At 42.7% G+C, this 27,239-nt stretch overlaps 1 protein-coding gene across 6 annotated transcripts in view; it reads right to left on the reverse strand.

Moving 5' to 3' along the window:
• Positions 1–4,290: 4,290 nt before the first annotated feature.
• CCDC198 (coiled-coil domain containing 198) overlaps positions 4,291–27,239 on the reverse strand; it is a 32,145-nt gene continuing 9,196 nt past the window's right edge. For 3 of the 6 annotated variants that reach the window (XM_014735614.3, XM_070249163.1, XM_070249162.1), the window contains 4 exons: positions 15,025–15,111; positions 13,534–13,632; positions 12,582–12,741; positions 4,291–6,206 (listed from right to left, as the gene is read on the reverse strand). In XM_014735614.3, the coding sequence (XP_014591100.1) occupies positions 5,971–6,206; positions 12,582–12,741; positions 13,534–13,632; positions 15,025–15,111 (582 nt within the window). In that variant the 3' untranslated portion in view covers positions 4,291–5,970. Of the gene's footprint in view, positions 6,207–9,087; positions 11,183–12,581; positions 12,742–13,533; positions 13,636–15,024; positions 15,112–27,239 lie in introns of those variants that run through there. The other 3 variants (XR_002803455.2, XM_001496486.4, XM_023627794.2) reach the window with 3 other exon arrangements.

A 27,239-nucleotide genomic window follows, 5' to 3' on the forward strand; every position in this document is an offset into this window, starting at 1 on the left:
GAGAGGGAGGGAGAATCTTAAGAGTTTGCATTTTAAGCCAGAAGCCACTAAAGTACCTTGAACTGGCAAGAGGACAGTTTCAACCAGTAATGAAAATGGAAGCTTGAGAGCTAGAGTTACAGAGAAAGAAAGGACATTCCAACAAGTGCGCCCTGAAACATTCCTCTCAAGATTAGTGAACCCACTCTTTATCCTTGAACATTTGTCTTTGCACACGTCTGTGTTTATTTTTGTTGGAAAAATTCCAAGAAATGGTTTGCAAAAGCTGTTGATTTAAAAATGTATCTATTTTATCCAGATACCTATTTAATTCGATTATTAATTCTAGAAGTTTTTCGGTTGATTCCTTTCGGTGGTCTAGGCACGTAATCACATCACCTGTGCCTCATGGTAAACTCGTTTTCACAGTTCTATAGCTACATACTTCTGGCTTTGTTCTACGTCTTGTTGAACAAACCAGACTTCTAGAGCCACAAAAATTTCTTATTTTATTCCTAATTTCAATGGGAATATCACTGCTAGTTAACGACCATGTACTGAGCAGGCTCTACATGTCAGGCACCGTGCTAAGCACTCTACACGTGTGATCTTATTTCACTGTCACCACAACACTGTGAGGCAGCCACCGTCAACATCTCCATTTTACAATAAGGAAGCTGCGGCCAAGAGGTTCGATAACTTACTAAGACAGGAAGCGGCAGAGCCAGGATGTGAACCGTGACACTACAGCCTGTTGGTCTTACCTCCAGACAGGTGTGCTGGTAAATGTTTAACGTCCAATTTTCTGAGAAAAAGGCCCTGATTTGTAACATTTGCCAATTTTTATTGTGTAAATACCCCCATCATGACTGACATGGTGTCACTAGATATAGATTGGGGAAGAGACCCTCGTAATTCGGGAACTGGCCGCTCCCATCAATTCCAGCACTGTACCGTTATACCCTAAAGCCAGGAGGGGGTGTTACTTAAGACAGCGACTAGCTGAGATTCTTTGGTTTTAAGAAACAGAAATCAGCTGGTGCTGGCCCAAGCAGAAGGTGGAATTTATAAGGATACAGTCTCAGAACGAAGGGCAGGAGGGTCTTAGAAGGGCTGGGAATGAAGAACAGATGTGTTGCAGGGCCTCACAGGGTCCCTTCTCTCTTCTTCTCTGTTTACTGCAGGTCAGTGCTCTTGCATCTCCGGCCCACAGGACAGAACACTACTACCCATCGCTGCTCCTGAACTCGCTTGCTGCGGTTCCTGCCGCCAGCAGAGACGGCAGTCCTCTCTGCCTGGCTCAGCTGGGTCAAGGGTCAGCCCCAGGTCCACCATCTATCGCCATGCGCCTCTGTTCATGATCATATTGGAGTCTGAACTAGGACCAGCCCCTCTGTCTGTGAAATTCTGTTACGCTTGGGACCCGTCGTCTTGCTGGGGTCATCTGGGCTCCTCCCCATCCAGGTCCTGCCAGCCTCTCTGATGTCAGCCCCGTCGGTCTCCCCGTGCTCACTCTGCCGTTCTGGTCTGCTGGTTGGCCCTAGAGTATGACGAGCTCATCTCACCTCAGAGCCTTCGTACTTGCTCTTCCAATGTCTGGAAAACTTTTTTCACAGCTCCGCTCACAGCTCCTCTCACGGCTCACACGCTTCCTTCATACAGAGTCCTTCCATGAGCATCCTGCCTGAAACAGTGCAGTCCCTCCCTGCCTGTCATCTTGCCTGCTTTATTTCTCTTCGTCATGCCTGATAGTACCTGAAATCGTATCACTTATTCAACCGTTTGCTCATGGTCTCCCCACCGGCATGTAACCATGGCTGTGGGGACTTTGTCTTATTATGGCTGTATTTTCACACCTGGAACAGCGCTTGGCATGTAGTAGTAAATACTCAGAACCTGTCTGTTGAATGCTTGATTGAATGAATGAATGAGTGAGTGGCAGACTTATCGTGAAGTATATATTTAAAAGCAAACCTTAACTGTTGACCTTGTTTTCAATTTTCTTTACTCTGTACTTGAATAAAATAGCATTTCTTTAAAAATGAGATGCAATTCGGGTTTTTAATGGTGTGACCTTCCCTAATCTACCCCTCAGTGCACTTTCTCCCAACCCCCTCTACAGTATTCTAAACCAGTGAGGTTTTGCAGTAAAATGTGGAAACAGACTTTTGCTGTTTGTTCAAGGTAGGAAATAGTTGGTATTAATTAGATTTGGTGACCATATGCTTTCCTGGTAAGAAAGGGAGCGGCGTGAAGAGCTGATGTTTTGTTTTGTTTTTACAGACTCTGTGTAAGCAGAAAACATTGTCTATTTGTTTACAAGACTATTTCACAGATGACTCCTGCAAGAGTCGTCTTTAGTTAAATCCTGGTAAAGTAACTCACAGTTATCAAGCTAGATAGAAGAGGAAGAATGACTCTGCCTGAGAAAAGCATGCCCAAAAGATATGCCCCCCACAAAAGACATTTCTCTTTCTCATGAAAAATTCGGAGCAAGAAGGAAAATATTATTTTCACAAGAGAAAGCATGCATTTGGCCAGAAACAAGCTTTTTTCTTTCCAAAGCCGAGGAGATTTTCAGTTGAAGAAAATTGACAACTTTGCCTGCAGGCTGAATTTTGTAGTTCTCACCAGCACCTGCTGTGTTTACTGATGGCTTCACGTTCCCCCAACAGAGTCAAGATTAACTCAAGGATGGGTGTTCTCAGACATTTACCAGCAAAACGAACATTCTCTTTCTGTTTGTGGTGCTCCAGGCCTCATGTTCTTACCTTTGAAAAATTACCCCCAAAGTTGCTGCTTTCAAAGAGAGCGGTTGATCTATCTATCCGGTAGAGTTCACACTGCTGAAGAGGTGGTCTCACCCTTAGCTGCGCGTTAGATTCACCTGGAACTTAAGGAGAAAACACCAGCCCGGTGCCAGGACTCTACCGCGACCCAGCTGCATCAAAGGTGGACCCCGTAAGTCCTAACTGTTACTAGTTTTTGATCATCTGCCAGGTGATTGATTGCAAACGGTGGCCAGCCTTGAGACCCACACCCCCAGCCCCAGGCGCAGGTGCAGCTGAGGTCCATCCCGGATGGGGCGGCGGGGACTGCTCACCGACCCTGCTCCCAGGCAGCACTGTGAAGATGGTTGAGTCTGTCTGTCCTCTCTTACCTGCCTTTCCCTACCCCTCTCCCCATTCCTGGGAAACATCCCCTCCTGACATTTCGCAGGTGTTCTTATCTCCCCTGTGCCCATAGCTAAGTTATCAGGCTCCAAGGAAATTCTTCCTTGTTAAAAAATAACCCCACTGGGGCTGGCCCCGTGGCCGAGTGGTTAAGTTCGCGCGCTCCGCTGCAGGCGGCCCAGTGTTTCATTGGTTCAAATCCTGGGCGCGGACATGGCACTGCTCATCAGACCACGCTGAGGCAGCGTCCCACATGCCACAACCAGAAGGACCCACAACGAAGAATATACGACTATGTACCGGGGGGCTTTGGAGAGAAAAAGGAAAAAAATAAAATCTTTAAAAAAAAAAAATAACCCCACAAAGCTCTCGCCCTTTGCGGTGTAGCATTCTCTCTCCAAAAAACCAAAAAATGAAAACAAAAACAATAAGAACAACAAGAAATCCACCACATAATAGGAAAAAACTGTGGAATGCCACATAACACAGCTGGGGGGGTGGAGGTGAAATTAGGGAGAGGAGGGAAGCGGCCCCTGGTAAGCAGCGGTCTGCTCCAAAGGGCGGCTAAGGAACTCTGGCAAGTTATTTAACCTCTCTGTGCCTGAGTTTTCTTATCTGTAAAATGGGGTGGTATTAATACTGACCCACAAAGTTGTTGTGAGGATTAACTATGTAAAGCATTTGAAGCGTGCCTGATACACAATAAGTAGTCTATGCACATTAGCGGTTATTGCTGTCTCCATTATTGTTAATATTACTTCACAATCTTGAATTTATACTTGAGTGAGGGAGAGTTCCATATGGAGTAGGCAAATAAACTCAAACAGAGAAGTCATTGTGATAGATTTTCTTTTGCGGCTGACACACTGATAGAGTTTCAAAAAGTATTTTGAGCTATGGTGTACTCATTGGCATACAGGTGTGTCTAGCTCATGCATCCCAAGGCAATGTCTAATTTATGCCATCCAATTAGATGGATAAATTCTAAGAACTTTTGAAAAAACTTGCCTTTCTTTACTGTATAATCAACCTCGTACATCTAAGATTTGGGAGATGATGGAAATGAGAGCGAGCAGCTGCACGGCTGGAGAGAAACACGCGCCCTCTAATTCGCTAGTTCACTCAACGCATAAATTAATGAATTCAACAAATATTTAATAGTAAACTCTGGGCCAGATGTAGTGCCAGGAAGCAGGGATACCACAGGGAGGAGACGTAGTCCGTGCCCTCATGTAGCTCACAGGCCCCTTAGCGTCTGGAATGAGGCGTCGTCCAATTTCAAGCCATACTCCAGAGTGATGAAGACTTGCTTAGACCCTGCTGTCTTCAGCATTGGGAGCCGACTGTCTACTTTGGTTTGAACCTTCTGGATAAACCATAATATGTGAGGACATTATGAATAGGTCAGACTCATTTCTCCTCTCAAGGATCTTATTTTTTCAGGAAGGCTGACTGGTCAAACAATTTCTGTGTTCCTTTGCAGGAAATATGCTTTTGGCCTACCACATGAAAAGTAAGAATACTTCTCACAAAGAACTGGGAGTAGAAGTACCCCCGGTAACTTAATGGCCTTCCATTCGTGGGAGAAACGCGCATGTCCATCCTTTGACACAGCTGTCCTTCTGTCTTCTTAGTGACTGATCTGAATGCACAGAATGTCAAATTCAGGGTGGGGGCGCGCTATTTTTTTCTTTTTTGGAATTTCCTAGAGAAAGGTTAAAAGGGCATTTTTGTTTGGCTTTGTTTTAAAGTTTCACTAAATCCTTAGAAGCTTCTGGATGGCTTAAGTGTTTTTAGATTATGCTAAAAGTACAGCCTAATTTTACACAAAAGCTCTTAAAATTGCCTAAAAATCTGATTTTTGTAAATGGAGTAACTTTTGGATTGAGCATAAAGTTCCTTTTAGTTTTGAAAAGACCTAAGATCTACCTCATAATCTAAGAGATCATTTAATTTTGAGCTTTAATTCACAACAACCATTATTTCACACCTGCCATTGTTCCACCTCTTTTCCTGTCACCTGCTATGAGGTGATAAGCTGCTGACTCCCAAGAAAGTGACCTGTGTGAGCTTAGTCTCTGATATGGCATTACTGTGACTTTTCTTTAAAAACTCATTTTTATTTGTATCAAATCTACTCTCTCATCTATTAGTTTTATAAGATCTAATTTGCTTTTTTTTTGGGGTGGCAAGTCTCCAAGATGGGCACCAGTGGACCATGCTTTGGAATTCACGCTGTTTTCACTGACTGCTATCTGGCCTGTGGCTTGCTCTGACCAATAGAACGTGGTGGGAATGACGCGGAACCCCTTCCTTGACTAGCCTTTAAGGGGAGGGTGGCTTCTACTCTCTCTTCTTGGAATGTTTGCTTTTGGGAGCCCTGGGCTGATATAAAAGAAAACTCACTCCCCTGCTGGAGATAGCACTTGGGGAAACCATGTGAAGGGGCTCTGAGACCATATGGAGAAGGGCAAGTTCCAGCTGTCTCAGTGTCCTTGAGTTTCCAGATGACTCCAGCCCTAGCTGCCATTGGACTTCATCTACATGAAAGACTTCAAGACCCCAGCAAAGAACCACCCACCTGAGCCCAGCAACCCACAGAAAAGGGGGACAATAAGTGGCTGTTATTTAAGCCCCTAAGTTTTGAGGCAGTTATGCAGCATAATTAACAATATATGTCACATCTGTAAATTGTAAGACTCCAAATGAAAAGAAAGTGAACTGGTTTCCTCAGAACAATTCATATACTAACTTGGAGAATTTTCACAGGAAAGCAAGCTTGCCATGCGCTCAGTGTCTCGGTGAGTGAACAGCATTCTTATTCTCGATCGAAAAACTCATCAAAAAGTGGGATTCTCTCTGTCCTGGTCCTCACCAGCGCTCTCGGTTTCTTCTCAACTTTCCCCACCTCGTCTGAGTCAGAGCTGGAGCTGTCCCCGAGCAGCTGTCCCCGGGCCTCTTGTTCACGGAGCCATGTTTCCATTTTGCCAATTTTCCGGGGACAACAGTCATTCCTTGCTTGATGTTCCAAAAGTTCTGCATTCTGTGAATTTCCTACAAAAAATTAAAAATTCACTTAATTTTTTTCCCTGACAATGAGGTATTTATTTAAGAACATCTCCTCTTCCACCTTCATTATCTTCTTTTTTCCTAACACTATTTTAAATAATCAAGTCAATAGTTTTGCAGAATGACCCTAAATTTGGGCTTGTCTGTTTCCTTGTGATTAAATCAAGGTTAAGCATTTTTGGTGAGAATATTGCACAGGCGATGTCACCGAGTGTGATTTACTGAACACCTACTGCGTGCTAGGCGCATGATGTATAGACTTTCTAACCTTCACATCAACTCTGATTTCTTAGCAGAATCACCAAGGGAGCCTCTTAGAAACACAGCTGACTGGGCTGCACCCAGACCTGCAGAGCCGGGGAGTTCAAAGGGTCAGGCGTTTTATTTTACTTCCTATTTTCTTTTTAGAAGAGATTTAATTTATTTGTTTAATTTACTTTTTGGTGTGGAATTTTATGTCTGTCTGCATTCGCTTTAGCTTTTTGTTTGAGCAGTCCTCACTGCTCTTTTAGAACGCACTTCAGAACAAAGGGCGCTTCATTCAAGGAAGGCCGCTTTTAAGAAAACAAAATCTTAACGACCACTCCTGAGCTGGGGAAACCATCCTGAGTCAAGGCTCAGAGTCTCCCTTCAGCCTGGCTGGACCAGCCATAACTTTCTGGATGTCATCTTAATGACACTGTTTATTGAATCTTTTTTTTTTTTTTGCAAGGAAGATTGGTCCTCAGCTAACATTTGTTCCCAATCTTCCTCTTTCTTTCCTTTTACTTTTTTTCCTCCCCAAAGCCCCAGAACATAGCTGTATATCCTAGATGCAAGTCATTCCAGTTCTTCTATGTGGGATGCCGCCACAGCATGGCTTGATGAGTGGTTCGTAGGATACAAATCGGTGATCCCCAGGCTGCCAAAGCAGAGCTTGCAACTTAACCCCTTGGTCCTGGGGCTGGCTCCTGTTTATTAAATCTTATGGCAGATTTTATTTAAGCCTTTGCTATCTAAAGTTGCATACTGTTGTGGAAGAAAATCAAGCATTTCAATGTGAGGATTCCCCCTTGTGATTCACTAGTTTCCTTTCCGCCTTCGTGAGGGGCTGCCCTCCTCTCCCTTGAGTATTATTATAATTACTATCATTGTCTACTTACACAGCACTGACAGAAAACTATAGCAAATTTATGTCTGCAGCCCTAATCTCTCTCCTGAGCTGTAGTAAACTTTTTTGTACAACTGGTCACCTCCACTTTGACGTTTCCTGGCAATACATCGGACTCACCCTTTCTTTCTCTCACAAACCCACCTTTCCTCTTTTCCTCTAATCCAGCAAATGGTCCTACCTTTGCCCTGTCATCGGCCTCGTCCTTCAAGAGAAACCCAAGGACCCTCCCGGCCTTCTCGCTTCCTCCACAAACCCACGTCTACTCCATCACCAAGTTCTGCCAATCCTACCTTGTAAATATCTCGTATCTGGCTCTTTGTCTCCATCCCATTGTCACCCTACTCTCCTGGTCCAAGCACCGTCTCTCACTTGTGCTGCTGCTCTGTCCTTCTACCCTGGCTCCGCACATCCTCTTGCACTCCTATCCTATCCATTCTCCACAGTGTAGACAGAGTGATGTTTAGAATATAAACCTGATTGTGTTGCTCCCCTGCCCTTTCAATGGCTTCCCAGTGATCTTAAGATAGAGTTCAAAGTCCTAATTTGACATGATTAGAAGACCCTGTGTGCTCTGGGCTCTGCCTATGCCTGCAGAGCCACCACCTGTCATTCTCTATCTGGATCTCTCTTCTCCACCAGTGTCTAGCATCCGTCAGCCTCCTTCCCACCTGAGGGCTTTTGCACGTGCTGTTATCAATTGCAGTTGAATGTTCCAGTGCTCTGGTCCTCACACTCACATGCATTCCTGCCCCCCTGGTCCAGCTACTTCCTGTCTCAGCTTAAACATCACTTCCTCATGGAAACTTCCAACTCCTCAGGTTATTAGGTCTCCCAGTTATACTCTCATTTGACTTCCCATTTATTGTCTGTACAGTTGTATAAGCTCCAAAGCCAGGAACCACATCTACCTTGCTCAGTAAGTATCTGTTGAATGAGTAAATGAATAAATGAATGAAAGGTAAGCCATCAGAGAACTTTGGGAGGCGGGAAGTATTGTTAACTAGGACCTGGGAAAGTCTTCATTCCTTGGGGCCAGATGGTGACAATCATCTCTGCCCTACAAATGAGCCCAGAACTACTGGAGGCATCGCTCAGACTGGGAACAGGAATTTCCTGCCGGCCAGAGGCAGGAGCTTTGAAACCGGAAGAGAACGTTTGTTAACAGTGGGATCTAGGGTAATATTAGCAATAGCTTAAGTCCCACAACTCTCTTAGTATTAAGATAATTCAGATCTAAAGTTAGAGTGTAAGGCAAAATTCACGTTTAGTTTCATCCTTGAAAATCCTTAGATCACCTGTGAAGTCCTGTATATAAAGTTTTGTAGACAAAGCACTGACATTTGAGAACTTCTGAGCTAGTGACGTCTTATTATGTGTTACATTTTTATAAATCTGTTTTTCTCTGTAGTTGCTAGACTTAAGAAAAAACTAAAAATAAAAACATAGCCTTTAAAAACCTAGATGGGTTTTAGGTGAGCAGAATAGAGGAAAGTGAATCCTACTTCAAAATTACTTTGGAGGAAGAGAGAAGCAACAGAGGTCAGTGGGGAAAGCAGGAGTGATCTTAGGTAGTACAAGGATCATGGAAAACAGTGAAAATGTTTCACGTTTGTGCATTTCATAACGTGTTTTAGAAAAATGTGCTGCCACTATATCAAACTCATAATTTCATGATTATTTCACAGACAAGGCTAAATTTTTTCTTTTAAAGATTTTATTTTTCCTTTTTCTCTCCAAAGCCCCCCAGTACATAGCTGTGTATTTTTAGTTGTGGGTCCTTCTAGTTGTGGCATGTGGAATGCCTCCTCAGCATGGCCTGATGAGCGGTGCCATGTCTGTGCCCAGGATTCAAACTGGCGAAACCCTAGGCTGCCGAAGCAGAGTGGGCGAACTTAACCACTCGGCCAGGGCCGGCCCCCAAGGCTAAATTTTAAAAACAAAACAAGATATCTTGAAGAAAAATACTAAGTAAATAATGGTACAGGTGGCCAGATAAGACCGGAATTGTGAAGATGACATTCAAATGATGTGTTTAGGGTGGCTTTTCCCCGAAGCATGGAGTTATTTTCACTGTAAGACATCAGTTCCATCTTCCTTCAGTTTTGTCCATATTCCCATGCAGTTAGACGGCAATTTACATTTCATATGTGCCTTTATACATATTAGAATAATTTTTGCATAAAACCTACATGGTAGACGATGGTTTATACTCATTTTACAGATGTGGAAACTGAGGCTCACAGAGGTTAAATAACTGGAATTTAGCTATACTCTCTATATAGAATAAAGCTATGTAGACAAATAAATAGTTAATATTTATTGAGAGGCTGCTCTGAACCAGGCACTGTTCTAGGACAAGCAGAGGTCCCTGCCCCCAGGGAGCTTCAATTTAGTAAGTGGACTGTTGGGGCTCAAATGAGGACTTTGATTGCCAGGCGAGTGCTTTTTCTACCCTCTATACTCATATCATGGCTTCTGGAAAGGGCAGGAGCCACATAAATATGTTTACACTCATAGCACTGTACACCCAAAAGAGTTATGTTCACCTGTGTAAGTTATATGTCACTATATGTTATATGTAATTAATTATATAGAAGTATGCAAACGCTATGTAAAGCGAGGCTGATTTCATTTTAAAGAGGCAGCAGAAGACAAAGACCAACTTTATCTCACAGGAGGCCTAAACTCTCATCCCACCTTCCAAAAGAGGAAACAAGAAGGGGCAAATACAGCATTAAATGAGTGGAGACGGGGACAGAGGAGCCTTAATTAACAGCACCCGACTAGCAGAACACTCATGTAAGTCTATGATCTTGGCTATGCTCCCCTTTTAGGAGAAAGCAAAGTAAACTGCTTTGAGGAGACAGAGGGAGAAATCAAAGATGCTCTCTGGGAATAAGCAGGAAGGAACCACTGCTCGAGGACATGCCTGGTGTAGGGGTGAGGTCGGTAGGCTTTGCAGAGGGCAGCCTTCTCTTGCAAGATAAGGTTGAGGACTCAGGACCTGTACATCTGCAGACACTTCCCCTGTTGTCCTGGACAGAGCTGCGAGTCCCTGGAGTACTGATGAGGCCATAAGAGGGGGTGGGAGGGAGTGCACACTTTGGAGTCAGAAGGAGCTGGCCGTGAATCCTGGCTCTGTCACATGGGGGCTCATAGTAACTCCTGCCTTCCAGGCAGTGTGAGGATTGCACACCATAATGCCTGTTAGGGTGGACCACAGGGCCTGGCTCACAGTGAGCACTTGGTAAACTGTAGCTGGAACGAAATGAAGCAGCTTTAAAAAGCATCAGGAGAGCAGAGGAAACGACCTTCCCCATGTGCCACAGGCTCTCCTCGCCCTCCCCCAGACCTGCGTGTCTTCTAAAAGCTTCACCAACATTGATTTTTCTTGGCCTGCCTTCAAGTGATGACTCTAAGTGTCTACCTTTAGCTGAGACACCTTTCTTGGTTGTTTTGCCAGTATTTTTTAAATTGCAAAAGTTGCTTGTCTATGTGACGACAGCACATATTTCATTCTTGGACTTGGGAGTATAGGTTAAATAGATGCCCCAGGTAGATTTTCAATTATTCAGCCTTTTCTTATTTAACTAACTTATTGATTAAGCATCTTGTTCCTCTGAGCAGAAGCAGCGTCTCTTTCAACTGGCAATTTTGCATCCTAGAAGCTCGAGACCTCCAGGGGCACAGGCAACATCTCTGTAGCCCTCTCGCTCAGTGGTCAGTCTTGCTGCTGTGGGGATTTGGCCCACAGCACAGTAATCTGCGTGACGGAACAATGCTGTACATCTGCAACTGCGAGCTTGCCCTGCGGAATACACAGAGGGGAAGCTTAATGGGATGCTAACTGGTGAGGCAACACAGCACAGAGGTTATGAACACTGATTTCTGTTGGAAATCACAGAGCAATCTGAGGTCGCTGAGCAATCTGGCCTTGCTGGAGTGTGGGGGTTGGGCGCAAGAGTGGCAGGAGATGAAGCCAGGAAGGGCGGCAGTGGCTAGACGCTGAAAGCTTGGAGAACCAGGGTAAGCAGTTCAGACTGTGTCCTCAGCTGAGGGAGACTCACTGAAGGATTTTAAAAATTTTAGCAGAAGCGTGCTATGGTCAGATTTGCATTTTATAAGATTACTCTGCTGTTAGTGCAGTGTTTCCAGAACTTTATTGTGCATGAGAATCACTTTGGGATCCTGATAAAATGCAGATCCTGATTGAGTAGGTCTGGGGTGGAGCCTGAGATTCTGCATTTCAAATAAGCTCCCAGGTGATGCAGATGCTGTGGTCTTTGGACAATACTTTGAACAGAAGCAGAGCAGTGGTTCTGAAACTTTAGAGGCACCAGAATCACCTGGGGCGGGGGGTTAAACCTAGATTGCTGGGCCTCACCCCTACAGCTTCCGATTCAGTCATTCTGGCAAGAGCCCTAACTACTCCCAGGTGATGCTGGTGCTGGTTGTCTGTGGACCACACTGAGAACCACCAAGGTGGAGGGTTAATGGAAGGAGGGTAAGATCTGGGGGAGGAGCGCAGTCAGGAGGCCGTAGCAGTAGCCCTAGTGTGGCATGACGACCTAAGGGTGGCATTGGGAATGGAAGAGAGAGCGGACGTTTCAGTGCTAGGTGACATCAGCGGGACTTTGTGAGTAAACAAGTGCAAGGAGAGGGAGCAGAAAGGTGGAAAGGCTCAGGTCTCGGCCTGAGTGACGGACAGCATGGAGACCTCACCGACTGAGACAGTGCGTGCAGCAGGAGCAAGCTGGGGTGGGCAGTGACACTGGATTCAGCTTTAGACATTCTGAAGGAGCCGAAGAGGGCTGCAGGGGAAAGAGGCGGGTAGGAGAGAGAGTGGCTGCAAATGGCACCAAACTGGCTGATACCCAATCACCATTTAATACATCTCCATGTGCTTCATTCTCTTTAACTACAAGATGAGGCTCTTTGCCTTTTCTCCTCCTAAAGATGGAGCAGGGATTGCAACAATTCAGGGAAAGGACAGTGAACTTCTGAAAAGACACATCTTATTACAGTGCTTAAGCTTCTGTCTTTTCCTCTTGGCCACCCAAAATTACGTGACAATATGATCATTACATTCCAGGAAGTACAATGTCAGCAGGCTATTTGCTATCCACCCCTGCTACCGGAAGTTTATTTGATGAAATTTTAAAAACACTTCAAATATTTTATTTTGCTAAAAAAATTACGTGACTCACCTAGACTTCTGTTCAAGGTTTCATCAGGCAACAAGGTTAGGAGTTCACCACCATCATTTATTGGGATGCTTTGAAGGATTTTCTTGGCTTTATGGTCCCTCAGATTTTGCTTATTAATTCTCGCCTCCCTGTGAAGACTTTTCTTCAACTCCACTTGGGCCTGAAAATGATCAGCTATAAATGGTTAATGTTCTCCCCCTGAGCTACTTCCACCAGAATAGGTCAACAGATGAGCCACTTTGCAAGTTGTGTGCTTATCTGCACACATCAGTGGTCCCCTAACCAGAACACTTTTTTTTATTTCCCATTAGAAGATATGGAAACTCTCTTTATGCACAGGCTTGTTAGGAGAATGGAGAGCATGCCCACAGTATCAAAAAGGTATTGAGATGAAGACCTTTGTAAAAACATTTCCCTGTAGGCCAGCTGATCTATTTGGAATTGCAGAAGACAATGACTTTAGGCTTATTTGCTAGAGTGAGGAATTTGGAATACGACAGTCACAGAAGACATTACTGTAAAGGGGTTTGTTACAAGAGATCTTTCTTGTAAGATAATTCTATGGGATGAATTGTGGAGAGATGCCGAGGTATCAAAAAGACCAAATCACCCCCCTCCATTTACTAAACCAGAAAAAATTATTTGACCCCAATTTCCTACTGGAGCCAGAATGTCATAGTAGGAATTTGTTTAAAAAAAAGAGGGAGCCTTGCAACACAGGCGCATCCCTTGGAGGAGTGAAAATAGAACAGACTCAGCGGGGCTGGTAGCAGAAGGGATCTTGCCCATTCTTCCCAGCTCCAGGAGTTGAACTTTGGGCTCCAATGACTATATTTAAAGTGCTAAGTAAAGACTGGAGAGGAATGCTTAACCATATTCATGTGCCAGGGCAGTGACTATGTCAAGTAAATTTGGTAAATATGACACTCTTCTTCTCTCTGTTCATATTTACCTCTTGTCTTTTACGGTTCATTTCCAGCATTTGCATCTTATGTAAATATTGTCTTTTCCCGGAAGTATGAATTGGAGTTTGCATCTTCTTTTCCGATTCCTGCTATGAAAGATGACACACTCATTACTATGGGGTAATTTGTTACTGACTCTGAAATCCATAGCTTGAAATCCTTTTTGGAAGAGAGTGAGATCTTAATCAATCATTAATCATAATCCATAGAGATCTCATGATATCAAAGGTGGATTATTGCAGTTCCCCGACAAGTCCTTTGTGTAGCTATCAGTGAATGAAGTGGAGCTTTGCTGTGTATATAATGTAGTTTTTAAGGTTCCTGTAGAGTTTTGCAAACTTTGAATGGAAATATCTTTCCACAACTCATTTTGACAAGATATCACTTCCCCTGTCAACAGATGCTTATTACTATCTCCCCAGAAATGTATTCTGGTTGATGAGGCCTGCCTCTCTCTCCTGCCTCTTCTGCCGTTGACTAGTTATCTGCCTGCGAAATTAGAGAGGAGCCACTGCATGGTTAAATGGAAGCTATTTCTATAACGTGTATCCCACATACCAATACAAACCCTGGTATGTTGCAGTTTAGGAAGGATTTGAAGTTGATTATCAGTAACTTTGGTGATCTCGCCCTGGAGCCTCATAAACTCCAGTGGGAGTGTACAGACAGTTATTGAGGGCAACCAGGGTGGATATACTCTCATTCCTCACTTGCTGTGGCCAGGAAAGGGAAGATGTGGCAGTCAAATGTGTTCAGTGACATCTTTTATGTTGCCCTGTGGACAATGACAGTGTTGGCTGATGAGAACCTCAGGGAGGGGCCCATCTCCACAGGCATCGTCAGCATCACAGTCATGGCCCTGAGAATCTAAAAGCACCTGGACATCTTTTGCCAAACCAACCAGCCACGCAGCAGCATCTAGCTGGCTCCACAATGAATCAGGAGTGGAAAGTGGCAAACGTCTACTCCTACCTCACAGTTTTGATTCCTACATGAAGGCAGTTTTCTCAGCAGAGTGTGACAAGTTTATAAAAGGAAAACGCTCTAGAGAAGACCCTTTCCAGGATTGCTGTTTGGTGAGGTTGTGGTAAATAAGTCAAGAACAACTTATAGATATGATTTTCCTTGAAAACTGAGAATGAGAAGAAATTTCAAACTGAGGGGAAGAATGAAAGGGGAGAGTTATGCTGGATTTTTCACAAATCTGAACACTTCTAGAATCACCAATTTCCAAATAAAATTCCTCTCTTTCACCTACATCTGCCTGTTTTCACAGGAAGCAGAGAAGGGCCCAGAGATCATCTGAGAGGCCAGAGTAGTTGCCAGTCGGAGGCGGGCCCAGCAGAGAATGGATAGCTTTGGAAAGTTCTGACTCTGACTGACTTCATAGTTTGCTGTGTCTTGGAAGTCCACAGTGCAGGGGTGTGTGAAAGGGAGAGCCAGCCCGTCCCCACCCCTCGGCTATCACTGCAGTTCACCTTTGCTTTGTGAGCTGTCCAGGCTTCTTGCTGGCTCAGGAGCCTTTCAGAAGTAATTACATGTGGCAGGTCAACGGGTTCAAGCTTCTAGAAGTCCAACATTTAGAGCGTTCAGCATTCCTCATGCCATGAGACGATGAAACATAAAAGCCAGACATTAAACTATCTTAACACTTTATAAAAGTAGCACTTACTCCTGAGAGCACATAGGCAAGGCGATTTCAACAGGATTACGGTCATGTCTGTGCAAAAGGCTTTTCAACCTACCCGGGTTCTTGATTGTTCTATTGCACTGTTGCCAGTGACTTATTGATCTAAATAGAGAGTTAAAAGACTAAGAATCCTTTGCTGTCTGCATTGAGGGAGCATGTCTAAAGTTATCAAACAACAAGCATCTTAAAATATTAGAGATGAAAGAGGTACCAGGAAGTTACTCTATTTTACTCATCCCTTGACCACCCAGACGAACGATTCTAGTCCTTAGGGAAGTGACTCATTTGTAATATCTCCAGAGAAGCCCCCTCAGCCTCCTCAGTAGTAATCACTTGTTCCTATGAGGCACATTTAAAATGGAAGTGCAATGTGCTAAAAAATATGAGACATGGCTCTTTCTAGTAGGGGCTTGCCTTTATGGAGGAGGTCATGCTGGAGTTTCAAGGGGTCACTAAGACTGGGCACAACTGATGAACTGGTGGATCTGCCTTCAGTCCTACTTGCCTTGATGACTCAGTGCTCTGGAAGCTGGAGTACTGGGAAGTGATTGAGCAGGCCTGGGAGACAGAGGCTGGTCTCTTCACATTGACATGCAATCAGGGACCTTGAGGCTCCCAGAGTTTATTTGTCCACTCAGTGAGTACTTACTGAATGACTGCTACATTCCAGGCATGGGGGTGCAACGATCAACAGAAATGAGCATGGTCTCTATGGAGCTTAAAACCAATGGGGGTAGGCATAGAGTGATGTCAGCATGATGACAGACTGAGTTGTTCCCTTTGTCTCTCCCCTGTAAGTTATAACCACTCAGACATCCATTGACCAACAAAGGAGTCCCTGCACAGCTACCAGAATGCCTGAGAGATCCATGCATCTATGTATCTGAAGGTGGGTGGACTGGACCTCCCAGAGGCAGTGGAACTAGGGGAACAGGCTCTTCCCCAGCAGTGATGATCAAAAATGTGGATCCTCACACTGTCGTGCATTTTGGTGGCCACAGGCTATAGGGGCAAACACAGCACTCTTGGCTTAGATCCTGGCCCCCAACCCCCCAGCAGTGGTGGGTGGTGCACACACCCTGAGGATTCAGGACACAGAGTGGAGCCAGTGAGCCAGCCCCTGCCGCCCCCCCCCCCCCGCCCCCCACCGCCAGGGAGTAGTGCTGGTCTTTCCAGCAGTGGGGACAGCATCCAAAACCTGAATTTCCCCGGCAGGGGTGGGGTGCCCTGAATTGAGGTTTCAAAGTACACTGGCACATGCCAGCACCAGTGACCAGAGGCTGCATGAGCAGCAATGACACTCATTTGTGGTTTAGCCCCTGGCTCCCCACAGTGGTGATGGATGGTGCACATGTCCTGAGGATGCAGGACACAGAGCAGTGCCAGTGACCCAGCCTCCTCCTCCCCTGGCAGTCGTCCTGGTCTTTCCAGCATTGGGACAGTATCCGAAATGTGGATTTCCCTTGCAGGAGCAGTGTGCCCTGAGCTGAGGTCTCAAAAAGCACACTGGTGTGCACCAGTGCCCAGAGGCTGCAGGACCAGCAACAACACTTGCAGATTAGCTCCAGTCCCTCCCCCGATGGTGGCACGTGGCACTTGTGACCTGAGGCTTCAGGAACCACAGCAGAAACCGTGACTCAGCCCCCAGTGGTGGCACCCCCAACACTGGGTCTACCAGCAGTGGGGGCTTCATACAAGAACCAAGGCCCCTGGCAGCAGTGCTGCCAGCACCCCTAAATAACCCAGGAGTGGCAGTGTGGGTGGTACATTGGGCACCCGCACTTGAGCCTGTGGAGATCCCACAGAGAGCCAGTGGGGGAACATAAGACCCAGGCAATCCCGGAAGCAGCAGAAGTGCTCATGGCCTGGTGACCCCAGTGGCAACACTTGAGACTGCAGCGACATCATAAGCAGCAAGGCACCAGCAACCTCAGAGGCATAAGTGACACAAAGAAGGCACTGACAATGACTCTAGCAGAGGCAGTGGATGATGGAAAGCAAATACAACCAGAAGCAGCTCAGAACCAAAGTAACCAAAGCCATAGTCAAATAAGAAAGGCGGTTGCTACCACAAATGTGCTGGCAGAGAATCAATTCATTAAGTATCATGAAGAACTACCATAACACAGTAGAACAGGAAGAGAATGACAACCCTCCAGAAGCCAAATTTGAAGTCACAGGAGATTACAATCTAACTGACAGAGAATTCAAAATAGTGTCATGAAGAAACTCAGTGAGTTACAAGAAAACTCAGAAAGACAGTTCAATGAGCTCAGGAATAAAATTAATAAACAGAAGGAATACTTCACCAAAGATATTGAAACTCTAGGAAAAAAACCCCAGAAATACTGGAGATGAAGAACACAATTAATGAGATGAAAAATAAAGTAGAAAGCATTAAAAATAGAGCAGACCATATAGAAGAGAGAATTAGTGAGCTTGAAGATAGAAGCCTACAAATGATTCAGGTGGAGGAGGAGAGAGAACTAAGGCTTCAAAAAAAGGAAGAAATTCTACGATCAATATCTGACTCACTTAGGAAAACTGACTTAAGGATAATAGGTATCCCAGAAGGAGAAGAGAGGGGAAAAGGAGCAGAGAGCTTATTCAAAGAAATAATAACTGAGAACTTCCCAAACCTGGAGAAGGAACTGGACATACAAGTACATGAAGCTAATAGAACTCCTAATTACCTCAATGCAAAAAAAAAAAAAAAAAACTTTCTTCAAGGTTTGTAATATTAAAACTATCAAAAGTCAATGACAAACAAAGAATACTAAGGGCAGCCAGAGAGAAGAAAATAACCTACAAAGGAACCCCATCAGGCTTTCAGCAGATTTCTCAGCAGAAATCCTGAAGGCTAGGAGAGAGTAGAATGATATATTCAAAATACTGAAAAACAAAAATTACCAGCCAAGAATACTCCATCCAGCAAAATTATCCTTCAGATATTATGGAGAAATAAAAGCTTTCCCAGACAAATAAAAGCTGAGAGAGTTATTCACCACTAGACCTGGCTTACAAGAAATGTTGAATGGGGCCCTCCTACCTGAAATAAAAAAGCAAAGATTTACAAAGCTCTGAGCAAGGAGATAAATAGATAGGCAGAATCAGAAAATTGCAGCTCTATATCAGAATAGGTTTGTAAACACTTAATTATAACAGAAAAGATAAAGGGAAAGAAAGCATCAAAAATAACTATAACCACTTCAATTTGGTCACAAACTCACAACACAAAAAAGAATAATTAGTGACAACAAAAACATAGACAGAAAAGAGGAAAAGGACAGAACCTACATAGGCAAATGACGATAAGATGCTATCAGCAGAAAAAGGACGATCTTATCTATGAGACCTTTTATACAAACCTCATGGTAACCACAAAACAAAAAATCAGAGCAGAGTTACAAATCATAAATAAAGAGAAAAATGATAAAAACATACAAAACCCACCAAACTGAAATGGCAGTCAGAAATACAAGGAAAAAGAAACAATGAAATATAGAACAACCAGAAAACAAAATATAAAATCTCAGTATTAAGCTCTCATATAATCAATAATCACTCTAAATGTAAATAAATTCAATTCTTCAATCAAAAGACACAGAGTGGCTGGATGGATTAAAAAAAAAAGACCCAACAATGTGCTGCCTCCAGGAAACACATCTCAGCTCTAAGGACAAACATAGGATCAGAGTGAAGGGATGGAAGATGATACCCTAAGCAAATGGCAACAAAAAGAAAGCAAGTGTAGTCACACTTATATCAGGAAAAACAGACTTCAAGACAAAAAAGATAAGAGACAAAGATAGGCATAATATAATGATAAAAGGGACATTGTACCAAGAAGACATAACAATTATTTATATATATATACACATACCTAACACAGGAGCACCACAGTATATCCAGCAACTATTAGCAGACCTAAAGGGAATTGACAGCAATGCAATAACAGTAGGAGACTTTAACACTCCACTTATGTCAATGGATAGATCATCCAGACAGAAATTCAACAAGGAAACAGTGGTCTTAAATGAAACACTAGACCAGATGGACTTAATAGACATATAGAGAACATTCCATCCAAAAACAGCAGAATACATGTTCTTCTGAAGTTCACATGGAACGTTCTCAAAGGTAGACCATATGTTGGAAAACAAAGCAAGCCTCAATAAATTTAAGAAGATTGAAATCATATCAAGCATCTTTTCCAACCACAATGGTATGAAACTAGAAATAAGCTACAAGAAAAAAGCTGGAAAAATCACAAATATGTGGAGACTAAAGAACATGCTACTGAACAACTACTGAATCAATGAAGAAATCAAAGGAGAATCAAAAAATACCTGGAGACAAATGAAAATGAAAACAGAACATACCAAAACTTATGGGATGCAGCACAAGCAGTACTAAGAGGGAAGTTTATAGCAGTAGAGGCCTACCTCAAGAAATGAGAAAAATCTCAAATAAACAATCTTACACTATACCTAAAAGAATTAGAAAAAGAAGAACAAACAAAGCAATGAGTCAGTAGAAGAAAGGAAATAATAAAAATTAGAGCAGAAATAAATAAAATAGAGGCAAAAAAAAAAACAAAAACCAATAGAAAGGATCAACGAAACTAAGACTCAGTTCTTTGGGAAGATAAACTAAATTGACAAACCCTTAGTCAGACTCACTAAGAAAAAAAGAGAGAAGACTTGAATAAATAAAATCAGAAATGAAAGCAGAGAAACTACAACACACATCACAGAAATACAAAGGCTTATAAGAGAATACTATGAAAAGCTATATGTCAACAACTTGGATAATCTAGAAGAAATGGATAAATTCTTAGACTCATACAAGCTCCCAAAACTGAATCAAGAGGAAAGAGAGAATCTGAATAGACCAATTACAAGCAGAGATTGAAACAGTAATCAAAAACCTCCCAAGAAACAAAAGTCCAGGGCCAGATGGCATCTCTGGAGAATTCTACCAAACATTCAAAGAAGATTTAATACCTATCCTTCTCAAACTCTTCCAAAAAGTTGAAGAGGATGAGATGTTTCCTAACTCATGTTACAAGGCCAATATTATCCTGATACCAAAACCAGACAAGGACCACACAAAAAAAGAAAGTTACAGGCCAATATTGCTGATGAACATAGACATAAAAATCCTCAACAAAATAGTAGCAAATCAAATACAACAATACATTAAAAGGGTCATATACCAGTTAGGTGGGGTTTATTCCAGGGATGCAGGGATGGTTCAACATTTGTAAACCAACCAATGTAATACATCACATTAACAAAATGAAGAATAAAAATCACATTATCATCTCAATAGATGCAGAGAAAGCATTTAACAAGATCCAACATCCATTTATGACAAAAACTCTCAATAAAATGGGTATAGAAGGAAAGTACCTCAGTATAATACAGGCCATGTATGACAAACCCACAGCCAACATCATACTCAATGATGAAAAACTGAAAGCCATTCCTCTGAGAACAGGAACAAGACAAGGAAGCCCACTTTTGCCATTTTTACTCAACATAGTACTGGAAGTTTTAGCCAGAGCAATTAGGCAAGAAAAAAAGAAGCAAAAGGGATCCAAATTGGAAAGGAAGAAGTAAAACTGTCCCTATTTGTGGATGACATGATTCTATATATAGAGAACCCTAAAGAACACACCAAAAATGATTAGAAATAATCAACAAATACGGTAAAGTTGCAGGGTACAAGGTCAACATACAAAAGTCAACTGCATTTCTATACACTAATAATGAACTAGCAGAAAGAGAAATCAAGAATATAATCCCAGATCCAGCCCCGTGGCTGAACAGTTAAGTTTGGGCGCTCCACTTTGGTGACCCAGGGTTTTGCCAGTTCAGATCCTGGGCATGGACATGGCACCGCTCATTAGGCCATGCTGAGGTGGCATCTCACATACCACAACTAGAAGGATTCACAACTAAAAGATAAACCTATGTACTGGGGGGATTTGGGGAGTAAAAAAAGAAGATTGGCAACAGTTGTTAGCTCAGGTGCCAATCTTAAAATAAAGAGAATATAATCCCACTTACTATCACAAAAAATAAGAATAAAATAACTAGGAATAAATTTAACCAGAGGTGAAAGGCATATACACTGAAAACTATAAGACTTTACTGAAAGAAATTGAGGAAGACATAAAGAAATAGAGATATTCCATGCTCCTGGATTGAAAGAATAAACAGTTAAAATGTCCATATTACCTAAAACAATCTACAGATTCAATGTAATCCCAATCAGAATCCCAATGACATTCTTCACGGAAATGGAACAAAGAATCCTGAAATTTATATGGAACAAGAAAAGACCCTAAAGAGGCCAAGAAATCCTAAGAAAAAAGAATAAAGTTGGAGGTATTACACTCCATGATTTCAAAATATATTACAAAGCTGTAGTAATCAAAACAGCATGGTAGTGGCAGAAAAACAGACACACAGATCAATGGAACAGAATTGAGAGCCTAGAAATAAAACCACACATTTATGGACAACTAATCTTCAACAAAAGAGCCAAGAACATACAATGGAGAAAGGAAAGTCTCTTCAATAAATGGTGTTGGAAAAACTGGACAGCCACATGCAAAAGAATGAAAGTAGATGATTATCTTACACTGTACACAAAAATTAACTCAAAATGGATTAAAGACTTGAAAGTAAGACCTGAAACCATAAAACTTCTAGAAGAAAAAATAGGCAGTGTGCTCTTTGACATTAGTCTTAGCAGTATCTTTTTGAATACCATGTCTGCTCAGGCAAGGGAAACAAAAGAAAAAATAAGCAATTGAGGCTACATCAGACTAAAAATCTTCTGCACAGCAAAGGAAACCATCAACAAAATGAAAAGACAACCCACCAACTGGAAGAAAATATTTGCAAATCGTATATCTGACAAGGGATTAATTTCCAAAATATATAAAGAACTCATACAATGCAACAGCAAAAAAATGAACAACCCAATCAAAAAATGGGCAGAGGATATAAACAGACATTTTTCCAAAGAAGATGAACAGATGGCCAACAGGCACATGAAAACATGTTCAACATCACTAACTATTAGGGAAATGCAAATCAAAACTACAATGAGATATCACCTCACACCTATCAGAATGGCTATAATGAACAAGACAAGAAATAACAAGTGTTGGAGAGGATGTGGAGAAAAGGAAAACCTCATACACTGCTGGTGGGAATGCAAACTGTTGCAGCCACTAGGAAAAACAATATGAAGATTTCTCAAAAAATTAAAAATAGAAATACCATATGATCCAGCTACTCCACTTCTGGGTATTTATGCAAAGAACATGAAATAAGTAATTCAAAAAGATACATGCACCCCTATGTTCATTGCAGCATTATTCACAATAGCCAAGATGTGGAAGCAACCCAAGTGCCCATCAACCGATGAATGGATAAAGAACATGTGGTATATACATACAATGGAATACTACTCAGCCATAAAAAGAGTTGAAATCGTGCCATTTGCTATAACATGGATGGACCTTGAGGGTATTATGCTAAATGAAATAAGTCAGACAGAGAAAGACAAATACTGTATGATTTCACATATGTAGAAGATAAATCAACCAACAAACATATAGACAAGGAGGATAAATTGATGGTTACCAGAGGGGAAGGGAGTAGCGGAAGGTGAAAAGGGTAAAGGGGCAGGCACATATGTATGGCGATGGATGGAAACTAGACTATGGGTGGTGAACACGACGCAGTCTATACAGAAACTGAAATATCATCATGTACTCCTGAAATTTACTCAATGTTATAAGCCAATGTGACCTCAATAAAATAATTTTTAAAAAATTGATGGGGGGGAACAAATACGCTTTTGTTCGTGTGAATATTTCATTAATAATTACAAACTGTGATCAGTGCTTTGAAGAAAAAGTCTACAGGGCAGGACTATGACAATTTATAACTGGAGGTACAACTGGAAATGGGGGTGGTATGAGTTGAATCGTGTCCCCCTACAAATTCATATGTTGAAGTCCTAACCCTCCAGTACCTCAGACTGTGACCTTATTTTGAAAATAAGGTCCTTGCAGATGTAATTAATTAAGATGAAGACATATTGGAGTCAGGTGGACCCTTAATCTGATATGTCTGGTGTCCTCATAAAAAGGGGAAATTTGGACACAGGCAAGCCCACAGGGGGAACACCATGGGAAAAAGGCAGAGATTGGGGTGACGCCTCTACAAACCAAGGAATGCCAAAGATTGCCAGCAAACCACCAGAAGCTAACAGAGAGGCATGAAACAGATTCTATCTCTCAGAAGTCAGAAGGAACTAACCCTGCCAACACCTTGATCTTGGACTTCTAACTTCCAGAACTGTGAGATAATACATTTCTATTGTAGGTCCCACAGTTTGTTGTACTATGTTATGGCAGCCTTAGAAAACTAATACAAGGGGGAGAGGAGTAAGGAAGTAGCCCAAGAAAGTTTCCTGAGGAAGTAACTTTTCAGCAGAAGTTGGAAGTTTGGAAATTTTAGGGGACTAAGGTGTTCCAGGTGGAGGGAGCAACGTGAGTAATAGCTCTGAGGTGGGCGACAGCATGATCTGTTGAAGGAATTGCAAGAAGTCAGTCAACTGCAGTTCAGAGTGAGAGAAAGAATGGCTCAAAGGAGGCTGGGGAGGTAGGCAGGGGCCCGCTCACACAGGACCTCATGGGGCATTCTGAAGACCTTGGTCTCCTTAAGAGCAGTGGGCAGCCATTGACATGTGTCGAGCAAAGCAGTGACATGATTACATTTGCTTTTTAACAAACAATCACAGTAGCTGCAGTGTGGAAACTAGACTAGAGAAGAGCAGTTATGGGTGTGGAGAGAGCAGTTAGGAGGCTGGGGGCTCCCAGAGAGGAAACTGATGGGCTCCACAAACATTTAAAACAGATCAAACAAGATTGTTATGGCTGGCGAGAGAGAGTGAAGTGTCCAATGACATCCAAACACAAGGGGTGAATAATGTTATCATTCACTGAGATGGGGAATCCTAGAGGAGGACTGGGTTTGGGTGGGATACAGCAGGAAGACACAAATTCGGTTTAGAGCAGATTGAGTTTGAGACGCCTTTGAGACATAGCAGTGTAGAGGCTGAGTAGATAATTAGATATACAGGCGTGGAGCTCAGAGGAGAGGTCTGTGCTGGAGACACATACCTGAGAATCACCCCTGGGCTGAGAACAACTGAAACTATAGTGAGAGGGAGGTCAAGAGCGAGAAGAGCAGAGCCAGAGACTGAAGACTTGAGGAGGTGGAACACAGAGAGGCTGGTGGACGGGGATGAGCTGCCAAGGAGACTGAGAATCCACGGCTCCAGGAGTAGGAAGAAAACCGGGAGGATGCCATGCTATAGCCGACAGTGTGAGCACCACTCTCACATCAGTCCAACACTAAAGGTAAATGCTAATTTATTTAAAAATTATTTTTAAGTTTAGTCTCATTTGTCATATTATTAAGGGGTAGACCTGGAAGCTAGCTTGGCTTTCAAGGTGACCAGAGTGAGAAGAGAAAGGGAGAGTCCATGGAAAATGGATGCTGAGCATCCAGTACTCACAGTGGGGGCATGACCTGTGCCTCCCACTACTTCATTGGAGAGCAATTTCCTGGTCCCTGGGCCTGGGCCTGAGCTGTTCCAGGGAAAGCAGCCAGCAGTCCTTTCTGCTGGAGCAGCCCAAAGCTCACCTGGCAAGGAGGAAAAGAAGGGCACAGGATATGGAGACGGGGGGAGAGACAAAGGGGCAGAGCTCATCTTTATGTTAGTTTTGTGCCAGGCAATTTGCATTTGTGGTGGGAGGTGGTTCTCTGTCCCATTCTCACCTCAGGGGCGGAAGTGGGTTTTCTAAACATAATGACTTAGCAAGCAGGTAATGGGAGGTGATCAATCCCCGTAAGAGAAAGGTGTGTCTGGCTTTCTTCTCTGAAGAACTCAAAGGTGGAGGTTCACAGCAAAAGTACAGAGAGTTTCCATATACTCCCTGTGTCTACATGAGCAAAACCTCCTCATCAACATCCCTCACCAGAGTGTACATTTGTTATAACTGATAAACTTACATTCACATATCATTATCATCCAAAGTACCTGGCTTATATTAGGGTTCGCTCTCGGTGCTGTACATTCTATGGGTTTGGACAAATGCATAGTCATGTATCCACCAATGTAGTATCATACAGAGCACTTTCACTGCCCTAAAAATTCTTTATGTCCCGCCTATTCATCCCTCCCTCCCCCAACCCCTGGCAATCACTGATCTTTTACTGTCTCCACAATTTTGCCTTTTCTAGAATGTTAATATACTTGGAATCTTATAGTATGTAGCCTTTCAGATTGGCTTCTTTCACTTAATAATATACATTTAAGTTTCCTCCATGTTTCTTCATGGAGTGATAGTTCATTTCTGTTTAGTGCTGAATATTTCGTAATGCGAATGTACCACAGTTTATCCATTCCATGACTGAAGGACGTCTTGATTGCTTCCAAGTTTTGGAAATTTTGAATAAAGCTGCCATAAACATCCATGTGCAGGTTTTTGTGTGGACATAACTTTTCAATTAATTTGGGTAAATACCAAGGAGCATGATTGCTGGATTATATGATAAGGCTATGTTTAGCTTGTAGGAGACTGCCAAACCAACTTCCAAAGTGGCTGTACCATTTTGCATTCCCACTAGCAATGAATGAGAGTTCCTGTTGCTCCACATCCTTACCAGCTTTTGGTGTTGCTGGTGTTCCGGATTTTGACCATTCTAACAGGTATATAGTGATATCTCATAGTTATTTTAATTCTCATTTCCCTGGTGACATATGATGTTGGACATATTTTCATATGCTTACTTGCCATCTGTACATCTTCTCTTCTCATCTTCTTATTCTCTTGACCTTATCTTTCACAGAGCAGGAGTTTTTAATTTTAATGAAGTCCAGCTTATCAATTGTTTCTTTGGAATATATATTTTTTCAAAACTCTCTAGGGGATTCTGATGATTTCCTAGGGTGGGGTCCACTGGCTTCCAAATGGCCCAGGTGAATCAAGGAACTACATTAGAGTAGACCACAGAGGATTTGTTTGTGGAGACTTCTTGCAAAATTGAGCCTGAAAAAGCCAGCTATTTAAATATTTTCAGCTATCTAAAATAATCTATCCATAGGTTCTTAGGGCCAGGTTTTTCTTTGAAAGGGTGAATATATATTCTTCTATTTTCAGCCTCATTTTATTTAAATTCATGGTTCTGATAGGGGTTAAATAGTAGATGTCTGTAAGAACTCTCTCCAGGCAGCTACCTTATTCCTAGCCTTTGGAAAGAACTTAAGAATCACACTATTCCTCCACCAGGGACACTAGATGGCAGCAACTTACATTGCAAATAGGGTCCCTCCACTAGATCATTTGTACTCAGCCTGGGAAGCACTGCAAAAAAACTGTTGGAAATTTGGCTTCTCTAAACAAACCAGCCAAATTAAATAGACTCAGAATTCTGGGTTCATATCAATGATCCTTCTCCCCACCTGGGAAGCAAGAAGCCTCACTTTGTCATCTTCAAAGAGAACACAGTGGAAGGAATTCCTAGAGAATTGGTAGAAAGACACCTTTATTCATATCATGCTATAAAAAAATGTATCGTTTATCTAACAGTTTCTGGGTTATTTGGCTTCTCAAACAAAGCAAATAGTTGGATAATCATTTGAAGTGTCAGCTGGGGGAAGCAGGACTGGAGATTAAATCAGGCGTAAATCACTGAGCTTGGTGACACACTAACCTGAGACGGTTGCTTCTGTTTACCAGCGGAATAGAAAGGTGGGCAGGGGCCACTCAAAGAAACTTTACAGTTTGTTTGGTAAAATGACTTAAAAATGTGTCCTTTAAGGTTCTGGGAGGAATTTCTGGTCAAGGCATTGCAGTGAGTTCATACTGAAATAACATTCTTTGCTCCAAACATCTAGCAATGAAAA

Source organism: Equus caballus, chromosome 24, assembly GCF_041296265.1.
Source record: "Equus caballus isolate H_3958 breed thoroughbred chromosome 24, TB-T2T, whole genome shotgun sequence".
In the NCBI taxonomy this organism is placed as follows: domain Eukaryota; kingdom Metazoa; phylum Chordata; class Mammalia; order Perissodactyla; family Equidae; genus Equus; species Equus caballus.